Source organism: Chiloscyllium plagiosum, unplaced genomic scaffold, assembly GCF_037043375.1.
Source record: "Chiloscyllium plagiosum isolate Xiang-an unplaced genomic scaffold, Cpla_swu_hap1 HiC_scaffold_16, whole genome shotgun sequence".
Lineage (NCBI taxonomy): Eukaryota > Metazoa > Chordata > Chondrichthyes > Orectolobiformes > Hemiscylliidae > Chiloscyllium > Chiloscyllium plagiosum.
This window is the reverse complement of record NW_028270154.1, coordinates 21621668-21637212: the sequence shown is the minus strand read 5'-3', so window position 1 is coordinate 21637212 and position 15545 is coordinate 21621668. Positions and strand designations below refer to the sequence as shown.

Genomic DNA, 15545 nt, shown 5'->3' with positions numbered 1-15545 from the left:
CCAGGGGAAATGCAGAGCTACAAGGAAAGGGTAGGGGAGTAGATCTGGGTGGAATGCTCTTCAGAGGGTTGGTGTGGACTCAATGGGCTTAATAGCCTACTTCCACACTGTAGAGATTCTATAGGATGCAGGTATTTCGAGCAAGTCTAACATTTATTACTCATACCAAACTGTCCTTGAGAAGGCAGTGGTGAATTGGCTTCTTGAATTGCAGCAGTCATTGTGAGTGCATCCACAGTGCTATTAAGGGAAGAGTTCCAGCATTTTATAACACAATAGAGATGGCCCTGATTGGCATAACATGGGCAAAAGGAATTATGGGTTAGTATTCCAGGCTAAGGTTATTAGTTGTCTAAGAGTTAGGCTGAAGTTTTGCAAGGTGCAACCTCTGGCATAAAAGGTGGTTGGCATGTAAACAATCCCTGGTCGGAAGAGTAAATTGTGCTTTTGCCTAGGATGGCTGGGTGATTTAGGGCAATGTCAGTTTTATGCCATTATGGGAGAAAATACGGGTCCCGGCCTCCCCATAACATGGCCACAAAACAGACAACACAAAATGTCTGCACTTAGCCACTAAGCCACTAAGCCAACCCACAATGCCTCAAATTGGCTGAACCAACTGCCCCAGATATCACAGATACCTCAGGAGATGACTCATCCAGCCCCAGACCAAGAGAATATACTTCTTCAGATTAACTGATAATGAGTCTCACACTCCACAATTGCCCAGCACAGTCCTTAGGGCACAGCTGCTCCCACTAGGAGTCAAGCCTATGCAAAGGGTATTAAAGATGCCCTCCAACGCATCTCATCTACATCCCGCACCTCCGCCATCAGACCCCATCCCTCCAACCATAACAAGGACAGAATCCCCCTGGTGCTCACCTTCTACCCTACCAACCTTCGCATAAACCAAATCATCTGCCGACATTTCCGTCACCTCCAAACGGACCCGACCACCAGGGATATATTTCCCTCCCCACCCCTTTCCGCCTTCCGCAAAGACTGTTCCCTCCATGACGACCTGGTCAGGTCCACGTCCCCCAACAACCCACCCTCCCGTCCTGGCACCTTCCCCTGCCACCACAGGAATTGCAAAATCTGCGCCCACACCTCCTCCCTCACCTCCATCCAAGGCCCTAAAGGAGCCTTCCACATCCATCAAAGTTTTACCTGCACATCGACCAATATCATTTGTTGTATCCGTTGCTCCCGAAGCAGTCTCCTCTACATTGGGGAGACTGGATGCCTCCTAGCAGAGCACTTTAGGGAACATCTCCGGGACACCTGCACCAATCAACCACACTGCCCTGTGGCCCAACATTTCAACTCCCCCTCCCACACTGCCGAGGACATGGAGGTCCTGGGCCTCCTTCACTGCCTCTCCCTCACCACCCGACGCCTGGAGGAAGAACGCCTCATCTTCCACCTCGGAACAATTCAACCATAGGGCATCAATGTGGACTTCACCAGTTTCCTCATTTCCCCTTCCCCCCACCTCACCCCAGTTCCAAACTTCCAGCTCAGCACTGTCCCCACGACCTGTCCTACCGGCCTACCTCCTTTTCCACCTATCCACTCCACCCTCCTCCCTGACCTATCACCTTCATCCCACCCCCATCCACCCATTGTACTCTTTGTTACCTTCCCCCTCCCTCCTCCCTGACCTATCACCTTCATCCCCACCCCCCCCTCCACCCTCCTCTCATTTATCTCTCCATCCTTCAGGCACTCTGCCTGTATTCCTGATGAAGGGCTTTTGCTCGAAACGTCGATTCTCCTGTTCCTCAGATGCTGCCTGAACTGCTGTGCTTTTCCAGCACCACTCTACTCCAGAATCTGGTTTCCAGCATCTGCAGCCATTGTCTTTACCTTACAAAGGATACCCAGACAAGGAGGCACCAAAGGTACTTGGTGAAAGTGAGAACTGCAGATGCTGGAGATCAAAGTCAAGATTAGAGTGGTGCCGGAAAAGCACAGCAGGTCAGGCAGTTTCCCAGGAGTAGGAAAATTGACGTTTTGGACAAAAGCCCTTAATCCAGAATGATGAAGGCCTGAAAAGTCAATTTTCCTTCTCCTCGGGAGCTGCCTGACCTGCTGTGCTTTTCCAGCACCACTCTAATCTTGACACCAAAGGTACTTCGCTTGCCCCCTCAACAATACGAACACATTGATACCAGGATGAAACCCACTGACACCTACTCCAGCCAAGGATCGGAAACCCCTGAGTCAACTAAGAAACCCATTGTCAGACACCGGACACTTGCACCTTTTCAATGAATGACCTTTATTTCTCGTTGTTGTACAACTCACACTATTCTCTCATAACTCACCCTTCATTGTTGTAAGGGTATAAATCTCCACTGTATTCTCTGTTCAGGGAAGAGGCTGTGGTTCCTTCTTAACAGCCTGTCAGTAACTGTTTCAGTGGGGTCAAGTCTCTTCCATGTTTGTTAAATAAATCCTTGTCAGTTCTCAGTCCGATCTGTGTGTTTGTGATCTCTGATTAATTTGGGCTAAATTCTCCAACAGCCATGAGAAATCCATCCAGGAGTTTGTGACAAAGGGATCTCAGCCAAAGATATTACTAACCCCCACACACTGTCTGGAACACTGTCAATATTTTCCTCTGTCCCCTCCCCGCCTCAGCACCAGGTTTAAAAGCATTTCGCGCAGCATCAGAAGACAAATGAAGGGCTGAATGGCCTATCCTCTGTTTAATTAGTCGACACGGGATGTGGCAGGGGTCGAAAGGGTTAATGTAGGCGTGCAGTTGGCGAAGGGCAGGATCAGATTTCGGTTTTATATCTCGCTGCACCAACACGCTTTAACTTATTGTTTTATGTCGGGGAAAGTATGTTGACAGGCAGTGAGCGTAGAGAGACCGCCTCTAGGCATCAACCACCTTTTTAATTGCACTTCCGAATCTGCGATCACTTTCATCCTCAAGTAGCTCCACATTCAAAAGACGCAGGGTTTTTTTTTGATCCTGGGGAGCTGAGGGAGCAGAAAGCGCATTGGTACTACAAAAAGTCAAAAAGGACGTTTTGCTGTCTCAACACTTTTCTCTCCATATTTCCAGAAAACTGGGAAGTTTGGTCTTCGACTTGCTAAAGAGTTTTGTGTTCATGCAACTTTTATTTTGAGAGAGGGGAAACAAAGCCAAAACAAAAAGGAAAATGCACGTTTGCTGCAGCGAGTTGCTTCTCCGGAGTTGTCAGAAATCTGGCCGAGTTTGGAGCCTGACAGGGCTGTTCGTGTCTCTGTGCTTCATGCAGGTCCTGCTGTTGGGACCCAACTCTGCCTACGAGTCCAGCCAGGATTACTATGACCAGTATCAGGAGGAGGAAGAAGGAGAGGTAAAGGTGAAGCCCATTACATTTTGACGTGACATCTTTCCAGCTGACTGGAATTGTAATTTGTATCTTGCTGGAATTGTGTTTATTCAGGACGCTGTCTATGCAGAACTTGAGATAATATTGCTCGTGGCGCCGGAGGATTTTGTTTTGCAACTGGGTAGAGGTTTAAGAACTGCGGTTGAAACTTTGATTTCGTTAACAGATACACGGTGATTATAGTAGGTTTGGCTATTCTCAGCTCTGTCGCCACCTGTCTGTCTGCTGTGGGGGCTGACTGTCACAATCTCTAACCAAGTTTGTCTCACTGCAAAGTCTCTTCAAAGGATGCCCACTTTGAAGAAGTTCTCTGCCTCCCTCAAATTTGGCCACACGATGTCAGCTGTCCCTACTTCACCACCCTGCCCTTGCATCCCCCTTTATCTGCAGCTCCCCCCACACCCACACCCAGTCCTGAAGAAGGGTTACACCCAAAACATTGACTTCTGCACCTCCTGATGCCACTTGGCTTGCTCTGTTCTTCTAGCCTCCTGCCTGTCTACAGTAAAACTGAGGCAGCATTCTCCATCCTGTCTTGCGTGCAGAGTCACAAAGCACAGAGAGAAACCTTTCAGCCACTCTTTAATAAACCAATTCTATTTGTCCTATTCCATCTAATCTTCCTTTGTGAATCCTGGAAATATCTCTTCTGGAAATGTATACCCAATTCGCATAATCTGAAGCAAAATTCCCACGACTGGGACAGAAATGCAGGAATCACTAACCATTCTCTGACTACCCTGTTGAAGAATAGCCAGGGATAAAATGGCTCCAGCTGACAGTTACCTGATGGTGTGGAGGCTGCGTGACAGATTGCAGACTTAACAGTCAGAATGATGATTCGGTCAGCCTACAGTTTTCCTCATATAAGTATTGTATCATTGGATTGTGTACATATTTTAGCTGGCTCCCTTCTCAAACTTGCATCATGTTCAGGTAGTTTAAGATTGATGAAGGGCTTTTGCCTGAAATGCCGATTCTCCTGCTCCTCAGATGCTGCCTGTCCTGCTGTGCTTTTACAGCACCACACTATAGACTCTAATCTCCAACATCTGCAGTCCTCGCTTTCCAAATTTGTTACTAACTTTCTTTTAGTCCTGGTACAGTAATGGAACATAGGAAATCTAAAACAATCCTTAATGGAAACATTTATTTCAATATACTTGAATTTTAATGTCCAAGAACTCTCATGTTACATTCTTTTTCTCCCTTTGCATTTGATGCTTGGGACCTCTGCTTTACAACTACAGCAATAACAACTTGTGTTTGTATTGCACTTTAATATCATTAAACATTCGGAGTTGCTTCAGAGGAAGTTTAGAATGACCCAGTCACAGATTGCGTTATTAGTAAGAAATAATAAGAATTTCTGATAGTGTTACACAATTTGTATTTTGATATTTTTATTTTCTTTAAAATACCTAAAGATGAGCATATCAGCTATTTTGTTCTCTGTGGGATTGTTATCAGTATCCGTTGTTTGGCCAATTTGTCAAGGTACACACAATAGGGTATTAAATAAAATTAAAATCCTGCAGGATTAATGTACAACTTTAGGTTGGAGGGGGAATTGGTTGCATCGTCTGGGAAGGATGTTATTAATTGTAGTGACACATGGGGTTGATTTGGAGGGGTTGCATAAGCAAGAGTTAGTCTGAGGCTATAACTCTTCACAATCTGTACTAATGATCAGGATAAAGGCTTGGGAGGAACTGTATGTAAGCTGATGAATGATACAAAGATTTGTGTGGGTGTCAGGACCTGCTGTGAGAAAATAAATTACAACCAGATCGCAATCAGGAAATCAGCCTGTGTCTAACATGTGTAACTTAATATGACTAAATGGAGGGTTATGTGGTTGAATTGGGCTAACGCTAGGAACGTGTACAAAATGCAGGATTTGAATTTAAAGCAAAAGGTAGAAAAAGATTTAAGCGTCCATGAACTGTTAAAGGTTTATGGTCAGTGCTATGAAGTTACAGCGAAAGCTGTTTGTTAAGACAAGATAATACCTAACAAAATGCTGTCCGAATGTCAAAATTTAATTTGATCACAGGTAGTTTTGTTCCCCTCGTGTGACAAGTGTTAGAGTTGATCTGTTGAAAGGCCATCAACCTAAAATGTTAGCTCTGGCTCTCTCCACAGCAGCTGACAGATTTATGGAATATTTTCAGTATTTTCCACCTCTACTGTGGCCAATAGAGAAGCTCGAGTGAAAGTACAGAGGAGACTGCCACTTTATTTAAAACTAATTCCCAGAATAAATTTAGAGAGCTATGTATTTTTATGCTTGGAAGTTGTAGACATCAAGCAAATGTCTTGAAAGTATTAAATAGATTAAATGCAATCTTTACAAATGGAGTAAATTGGAAAAAGTAGAGGGAATCGAGACGTGGGGAAAAGTTGCGTCAAAAACTAGGTTTCTATTTTCACAAAGGATCATTCATCACTGTCATAAGTTTTAGACTTGTCAAAAAGATTTATTTTAAGCATTCCAAAGGGAGTTGGATGTGTCCCTAACAGTGGCATACAGAAGTTGATGAGATACTGAGTGATGCCTTTACTGTGTTTTCCATTCATTGTGGGGTCAAAATCCAAATTTTCAAATTGTTATGCCCTAAACTGGACAAATTTCTTCCTGTGTTTTTGTCTCTCTTAAAAGATTATGTGGCTCCTAATGGATACTAATATTCTCCATGACAGTATGATACAAGCTCATAGACTAATGACCAAACTTTCCTGTCTATCATTTTTGGACAGTTGCAAGTCCTTTTCACAGTCTGCAATTGTGTCTTTGTGTACTCAATGTATGAGGCCAAATTATGGAGTCTGAATCTTGGTATGCAATTTAGTTCTCTCAAGTTCTGTTCAAATAAAGTTTCAATTTACCTTTGGGAGGCAAGAGTAAGATTTTTACTGAACTGGAATATATGTGTTGGCAGGATTCAGTGACATCCGAAGATTGTCAACATGCTTTGAACAGGAAATAGTGCACAGCAGTCAGAAGACAGGGGCAAGTGTTTGAATGTTTATAAGAGAGAAATTTAAAAATTTAAGATACAATTTATTTTCAGATCCAATTGGATGTTGCCAACTTTACCTAGTTTAACAACTTTTCATTCAAATGAACTGTCAAATGCCCGAGTTACAGAGGTAGCCATTTACAGAATTGAGAGTTCAATTTTTCTGAATGGTTTGTTAAGTTATAACTGAAGGATTTTGGGTTAAATAATTTGTAGAATGTTGATTTTTGGATTTGATAGCTGTACTTGTTTAAATACTATAAAGGAGAATGGGTGATACAGGAAAATCTTGGGTGATAAATACTTTTCTGTTTCCTCCATTCCATAATTGACTTTGGTTCTTACTGTTTTCTTCACTTTTGCTCTATTTCTGTAATTATCCTTCATATAACCTTTTAAAACTTTTATTTTAATTTAATGCTTTCTGACATTACAATTGTAACTGTCCAACAGTACTCCATTGGCAAAGCAATTTGTGGTATACTGAGATCATAAGTGGGCTTTATTAATGCAGGTTCATTCTATTTTTGTGTCTCTTTCTACTTCGGAAGGTATTCACGTATTACTGATCATTTTTATATTTGCATTTCCTGTTTGGACATGGCTATTTGGCTATTGCATTATTTCTTCTTTATAAACATGCTTCAAAACATTAAGGATTTGGAGACGCTGGTGTTGGACTGGGGTGTACAAAGTTTAAAAATCACGTAATACCAGTATATAGTCCAACAAGTTTATTTGGAAGCACTAGCTTTCAGAGTGCTGCTCCTTCATCAGGTGGTTGTGGAGTATAAGATCGTATGACGCAGAGTTCATAGCAAAAGTTTACATTGCGATGCAACTGAAATTATATATTGAAAAAGACTTGGATTGTTTGTTAAGTCTCTCATCTTTTAGAATGACCATGTTGGTTTCAGTTCTTTCATATGTAAATGCAAGAACGTTTTTAAAAAGTTACATTCTCCAGTGAACTTTAACAGTAAGTGCCATGTCAGCCCAGATAGTGTATTGAAGGAGTGAGGTGCCCTGTATGAGGCTGTCTGTACCCCAGTGTTCAGACTAATTCTATTTCTAAAAAAAAAGGGATTTACAGAATCTTACATGGATTCAAGCAGTTTTTGCGCAAAATAAAATGTAATTCTGCAAGTACAAAATTCAGCCCACAAACGTGTGTGTGTGTGTGTGTGTGTGTGTCGGGCGGTGGGGGGAGGGGTTGGGGGGGGAATGAGAGTATGTGTATGTGTTTGAGTGTGAGTGTGGGTGTATATGTGTGAGCTGACAATCTTATACACACAACCACCTGATGTGGAGCAGCGCTCTGAAGGCTAGTGCATCTGAATAAACCTGTTGGACTATAACCTGGTGTTGTGTGACTTTTAACTTTGTCCACCGCAGTCCAACACTGGCACCTCCACATCATGACTACTATTGACACCACTAACTGCCAGCTCAAAGTGGAGAGGAATTCTGTGAAGATCGCACATATCAACACAGATATCAAGTTTCTGCAAAAATGCAGGAAAGATCCAAAAAGGATTACGAATCATGAACCCACTCAAGCTGACCTACAACACAGACTACGCTGAGAGACTTTCCCAATGCACCTCTCGCAAACTCCTCAATCATTTCATGCACCAACCCTACAGTAGGTGCCACAGCTTTGAAATTAAGATAGACTCCGCACTGTCAGCCTACACTCAGGATACAGCAGTACAGTTACGGGACATTGTTAAATAAGGCAACAAAACTACACCATGTACATGCACAACAAGAACAAAAAAAAACTGGAGTAACTGGGCATCACCACCAGCAGTAGCCAAGCACCCTGGCACCACAGTGGAAAACATTTTCACCATGGGGAAGTCGATCATCAACTCATCGGACCACACCCTTCAACCGGAAGAGATTGAAGTTCTTAGCAGGGGTTTTAATTCCTGCCCCACCACCAAAATGGACCCCATGGTTCTTGCAGCAGACACAGAGGAATTCATCAGACCAATGAGACTCTGGGAATTCTTTCAAGATGCCAACAGTGATTCTAATGAGCCCACCGAGGAACTGGAACAGTCATCACAGGGATGCGTAGAGGGACAACCAAAGAAGGAGTCAACTTGGACCCCACTAGAGGGCTGTTGCCCTGGGTCTGACATGCATGCTCAAACCGTCAGGAACTATAGAAATGCCAGATTCATCAGCTGCACTCACAAGATAGAGCAGAACATCACCTGATCACAATGTAATGCCATCCATGCTCTCAAAACCAATCATAATGTTGTAATCAAACCAACAGAAAAAGGAGTAGCCATCGTCGTTCAGAATAGAATAGATTACTGCAAGGAAGTGTACCGACAACTGAACAACCAGGAACACTACAGGCAACTACCGGCCAATCCGACCAAAGAGCACACCTGTGAACTAAACACATTGATCAGGACATTGGAATCCAGTCCTTCAGATATCCCTACATGTCTTCATCCCATGTACTTCTCGCGTAGGTGACTTCTACTGCCTTCCGAAGATGCACAAAGCCAACACACCAAGACGCCCCATCATATCAGGCAGTGGGAGCCTGTGTGAGGACCTCTCTGGCTATGTCGAGGGCACCTTAAAACCCATTGTACAGAAAGCCGCCAGCTTCTGTCGCGATACTACAGATTTCTTGCAGAAACTCAGCACCCATGGACCAGTCGAACCGGGAACATTCCTTGTCACATTGGACAGTTTTAGTACTCTATACCAACATCCCCCACAATGATGGCATCGCAGCAACAGCCTCAGTACTCAACACCAACAACTGCCAATCTCTGAGCACCATCCTACAACTCATTTGCTGCATCCTCGACCACAACGTTTTCGCCTTTGACAACCAGATCTTCATTCAGACACACTGAACAGCCATGGGGACCAAATTTGCACCACAAAATGCCAACATTTTCATGTTCGAACAAGACTTCTTCTTTACGCAGGACCTCCAACTAACACTATACATCAGGTATATTAACACCTTTTTGTTCCTCTGGACGCATGGCGAGGAATCACTGAAACAACTACACTGTGAGATCAGCGAGTTTCATCCTACCATCAAACCCACCATGCACTACGCTCTAGTATCTGTCTCATTCTTGGACACATGCATCTCTAACAAGGATGGGCACCTCAGCACCACACTCTCCCGCAAACCCACGGATAATCTCATGATGTTACACTTCTCCAGCTTCCATCCAAAACATATTAAAACAGCCATCCCTTGCGGACAAGCCCTATGCGTATACCGGATCTGATCAGATGAGGAGGAATGTGATGGGCACTTGGAAGTACTCAGGAATGTCCTCATAAGAATGGGGTATGATGCTCAACTCATCGACTGCCAGTTCCGATGTGCCACAGTGAGAAACTGTAATGAATTCCTCAGGAGACAGACACGAGCAGCAACCGACAGGGTACCCTTTGTTGTCCAGTACTTCCCAGGAGCTGAAAAACTACCCCATGTTCTTCGTGACCTGCAACGCATTATCAATGAGGATGAGCACCTCACCAAGACCTTCCCTATGCCTCCACTTCTTGCCTTTCAATAACCACCAAACCTTGAACAGATCATTGTTTGCAGCAAACTGCCCGGTTTTCAGGATGACACCATACAACCTTGTCACGGCTGCAAGACGTGTCAGAATGTCAACATGGATACTACCATCACACGGGGGGACAGCACCCACCATGCATGTGGCAGGTATTCATGCAACTCAGTCAATGTTCTGGATCAATGGTGCTGGAAGAGCACAGCAGTTCAGGCAGCATCGAGGAACTTCAGATTTTGCTGAAGCTCCTCGATGCTGCCTGAAGATTTTGCTGAAGCTCCTCGATGCTGCCTGAACTGCTGTGCTCTTCCAGCACCATTGATCCAGAATCTGGCTTCCAGCATCTGCAGTCATTGTTTTTACCTCAGTCAATGTTGTCTATCTCATACGCTGCAGGCAAGGATGCCCTGAGGCATGGTACATTGGCGAGACTGAGCCGAGGCTACGGCAATGGATGAATGGACACTGCACAACAATCAACAGACAGGAGTGTTATCTCCCAGTCGGAGAACACTTTAGCAGTCCGGGTCATTTGACCTTGGACCTTTGGGTGACCGTCCTGCAAGGCAGACTTCAGGACAGGCAGCAACTCAAAGTGGCTGAGCAAGGTTGGGAGCCAAGTTCGGTACCCATTGGGATGGCCTCAACCGGGACTTTGGGTTCATGTCGCACTACAGGTGACTCCACTGCACTATATACACACACTTCTACAGACGGTTACATTCACGAAGACCCTCTTGCGCACACACAAGCTCTCTCTCATTCGCTCACACATATACAGCCACACTGACACCCACACACGCACCCTCTCACAGGCTTATAACCCTTTACACTCACACTCAGACACATACACACACTCTCTCACAGACACTCATAGTCCTCCACACATAAACCCACATGCACACACACATACCTAAGTTTGTGGGATGAGTTTGTACTTGCAGAATTACATTTTATTTTGCTCAAAAACTGCATGAATCCATGTGAGATTCTGTAAATCCCTTTCTTCGATTAGAATTAGTCTGAACATTGGGGCACAGACTGCCTCACATAGGGCACCTTGCACCTTCAATGCATTTTCTGGGCTGACATGGCAGTTATTGATAAAGTTCATTTGAGAATGGTTCTTGGATTTACATATGAAAGAACTGAAACCAACATGACCGTTCTAAAAGGTGAGAGATTTAACAAACAATTCAGGTCTTTTTTAATATATAATTTCAGTTGCATCACAATGTAAACTTTTCGCTATAAATTCTGTGTCTTACGATCTTATACTGCACAACCACCTGATGAAGGAGCAGCACTCTGAAAGCTAGTGCTTCCAAATAAAGCTATTGGACTATAACCTGGTGTTGTGTGATTTTTAGCTCAAAACATTAAGGCTTTAAACTATTCTATCTGTGGAGTTTGATTGACTGTATAATGTTTCTTGTCCATATATGTACAGTACTGTGCCTTTTTAATATGTGCATATCCTTCAGTTTCCTCTGTGTGTCAGTTAATTTGTATGTAAAATTAGTTTTGTTTTGTCTATTTACATGCTGCTAGTAGATAATGTAAGGAAAGAATTTCAGGATTTTTAAGTATAAATGGAGGGGTTGGTTGATTTCATACAAAGTTTCATGTACTTCTTTTCCCCCCCCTCCACGTAAAGCTTTTCACAACCTCAGGATGTCAAAAAGCATTTCACAGCTAATTAAGTATTTTTGAGGAATACTTACTGATGTAGGAAATGTGACAGCCAATTTGAGTGCAACAAGATTCAACAAACAGCAGCATGATGATGACCAGATGTTCTTAGTTTTTAAATGTGCTGTTGGTTGAGGAATAACTTTGGCTAGACACTGGGCGAACTCCTCAGTTCTTGTTCAAACTTTGCCATGGATATTTTGTGTTCATGCAACTGAATGGTTTGATTTAATTACTCAGTTGAAAGATTGTGTGGCCTAAATACATTACTCAGATATTTGAACCCCTAACTTTTTGGCTTGGGGATGCTACTGAGCTGTGACTGACTTATCGGTTTCATCCATATTCTGCTTAAAATCTTTGCAGCCATTTTCCTAACACCTATACTGTGTATGGGACAGCATGTGTAATCGACATTTCTTTCTTGTATGCCACCATACCTCTACTGTAAAACCAGGTGCCAAAGTTATGCACTAGAAATTAACACCTCATTACCCATGAATGCTACTACAAAAGGAAAAACTGCTGCCTACTAATTTCACCAAAAAGCAGAAAAGTGCAAAATATTTAAGATTGCAAGGCAAATTAGAGAAAGATACATGCATAGCAGCAATGGAGACTTACGTATAAAAGCAAATTTGCAGCTTTGACAAAGGGTCAGTTAGACTCGAAACGTCAGCTCTTTTCTCTCCTTACAGATGCTGCCAGACCTGCTGAGATTTTCCAGCATTTTCTCTTTTGGTTATGGAAACTTATGTGGTGAGGTAAATTGCAAGAAATATCTTTAAACGCGTGTATCTTGACTATACTGTTCTGAGGTTCAATAAAGTATTAGATATAACATTCATTACATTTTTTCTGGTCTCTGGTCTCGCATAGGCAATAACACAAATGTCAGAAGCTCACCATGTAGGGATTCTTGGTGATTTCAGAGACAGATGGGTATTTTGTAAACCTGGAAATATCATTACTAAAAATGTTTAATTTATCTTGCGTCCAACTGTTGATTACAAGTAGAAGGGGTCATACTAAAGTGCACTTTATTTCAGGGACATGTAATTATAATGATCTTTGTCTCTTTTAAATCAGTTTAAATCAATGAAAAACTGTTAGTGTGGGTACAAAATATATTGATTTATACTTTAGAATGCCAAGAGGACTATTATCAAAAGTCCAATCAGAATGTGCACCAACAATTATTTTCATTATAATCCATCTTCAACAGCTGTGAAGATGTATGAAACAAATATTCTGTTTACTGCCTTTGCCTTTGACTTTGTTTTGGTTTTGATTATCTACTCAATGCTTATCTAAATTAGTGATGTTTGAATACATTCTTTTTTGCATCTATCATTTTCGTCAAGTATAATTTTATTAAAGAATAAAGTTCTCTTTGGAGCTTCTTTAGTCCTGTCTGAAAAAAAGTGACAATTGTTATAGATAAACCCATGTGTTCTCACAGGTTAATACATTTTGTGGCATGCCCATGAATAAACCAGGGAACTAACTGCAACTTTTATTCAGCTATTAGTTTTGCTATATCTTACTCTTTGGAAAGCAGCAGAATCATATTGCACTAGATTTTCAGTAATGAAAAGTAGATGGAATATAAGATGTTTTTACAGTGATTGCGAAGCTTAGGTAGTATCTTATATAATCAAGAATAATATATAGTTCATATTGTCTCTACAAGTGTCATGTCCTTAGCATATTTCAACAAAAGTGCCAGACAGACTTAGAAATTTGAACAGGATTGTCATTCTGTTATGCATATGTATGTTAATTCCTGCCTAGTGACAGAATGAAAGCAGCTGTGCTATATCTTAGACATAATGATTAATTTTGAACACAGATAACTCATGTTTTCCCTGATTAGCATAACCCCACTAAATAGTTTGGCATATTAATTTCCCAAATTGCGTATTAATTTCTAAGGTTGCTTCTGTGATTTGTGTCACAAAATGGCATAAAATGGAAATCTAGGTGATTTTTGTTTAAATTTGATTTGGGGGTGCTGGTGTTGGACTGGGGTGTACAAAGTTAAAATTCGCACAACACCAAGTTATAGTCCAAATAAACCTGCTGGACTATAATCTGGTGTTGTGTGATTTTTAGCTGCTTAAGTCTGGAAATGGTTGTGTCTTTCAAATGTTTTGTGTCTTCAAATTTCTTTCTTTGTTAGACTATCAGATCCATTAATCCAATGATTATTTTTTTTTGAAAGATGGTAGTGAGAGGAATTTGACTCCATTCTTAAGATGATATTATACAGCAACTTCAAGGATTATTTGTATTTCATCATTTTAGTGAAGTGAGCTCTTCAAAATTACTCATGAGGTTTCTATTCACATTTATGTGAATGCCTTGTAATCCGTTTTTGGAGAAGTATTAATTTTATATTCACTTTGTGTTCAAAAGATTACGAATGTCATTGACTCTTCAAATGTTGTAGTGTGCATTCTTATTAATCTTATTTGGTAACACCTTGACCCTGAATCAGATACTTGTGGATTTGAAACTACGGATTGATACTGTTGAAAGCATCTGGTCATCTATCCTACAATATCTTCTTCTTATTTTGCTTAGTATCAAATTTTGCTCAATTAGCTTCTGTGGAGTTCCTTCAGATAGATTACTGAACTAAATGTGCTATGTAAATGCAAGTTATTGTTGTTCCTACTGTCTAACTACTCATTATCCTGTTTTATGTTTTCCAACATTATTAGAGGAGTTGTCTTTCAGATGAGATGGATTAAGTCTCTTGAGTCAGAGAAGGTCTGGAAATTGGCAAATGTAACTTCCCTATTTAAGAACCAAAGGAGGCAGAAGATAGGAAACTATGGGCCAGTTAGCCTGACCTTGGTCATTGGTATGATTTTGAGAGTCCATGATTAAGGATGAGATTTGTGGAATATTTGGTAGTGCATGGTGAAATAGGACTGAGTCAGCATGGCTTAGTCAAGGGGAAGCCATCCATAACAAACTGTTAGAATTCTTGAGGAGGTAAAGAGCAAGTTAGACAAAGGAGAGCCAGTGGGTGTGAACTATTTAGATTTCCAGAAGATGTTTGACACGGTGTGGCACATGAGACTGCTCAATAAGATGATTCCATAGTGTTAGGGGCAAAGTACTGGCATGGATAGAGGATTGGCTGACTGACAGAAGGCAAAGAATAAGTGAAAATGTTCTTTTTTATGATGAAACCAGTGACTGGTGGAGTTCTGCAGAGGTCAATATTAGGACCATAATATTTACCTTGTACGTTAATGACCTGGATGAAGGAAGTAATGGCTATATTGCTATATTTACAAATGATGCAAAGAGAGCTGGTGGGACAAGTAGTGTTGAGGAAGTGGGGAGGTTGCAGAAGGACTTGGACAAGCTAAGGAAGTAGGCCAAAACGGGCAATTGGAATACAATATGGGAAAGTGTGTGCTTATGACTTTGGTAGGAAGAATCGAGGCAGAGACTATTTTCTAAATAAAAAGCACTCAGAATCCTAGTTTAGGATTCTCTCAAGGTTAACATGCATGTTCAGTTAGCAGTTAGGAAGGCACAGGCAATGTTCACATTCATTTCAGGAGCAGAGGTATACTGCTGAGGCTGTATAAGGCTCTGGAATATCGTGAGAAGTTTTGGGCCCCAGATCCAAGGAAGGATGCGCTGGCATTGGAGGGGTTAGAGGAATTACACAAGAATGATCCAAGAATGAAGGGCTTGTCATATGAGGAGTGGTTGAGGACTCTGGTTTGTACTCGATGGAGTTTAGAAGGATGAGGGATGTTCTTATTGAAACTTACAGAATACTGTGAGCCATCGTTAGCTTAGACATGGAGAAGATGTTTCCACAAATCAGAGAG

The 15545-nt window shown here is 41.9% G+C and overlaps 1 protein-coding gene across 6 annotated transcripts in view; it reads left to right on the top strand.

The window, feature by feature from the left end:
- The first annotated feature begins 2866 nt into the window (after positions 1 to 2866).
- LOC122556527 (vascular endothelial growth factor C-like) overlaps positions 2867 to 15545 on the top strand; it is a 92958-nt gene continuing 80279 nt past the window's right edge. For 4 of the 6 annotated variants that reach the window (XM_087995209.1, XM_087995208.1, XM_087995207.1 and 1 more), the window contains exon 1: positions 2867 to 3365. In XM_087995209.1, the coding sequence (XP_087851335.1) occupies positions 3180 to 3365 (186 nt within the window). In that variant the 5' untranslated portion in view covers positions 2867 to 3179. The remainder of the gene's footprint in view (positions 3366 to 15545) is intronic. The other 2 variants (XM_043703273.2, XM_043703272.2) reach the window with 1 other exon arrangement.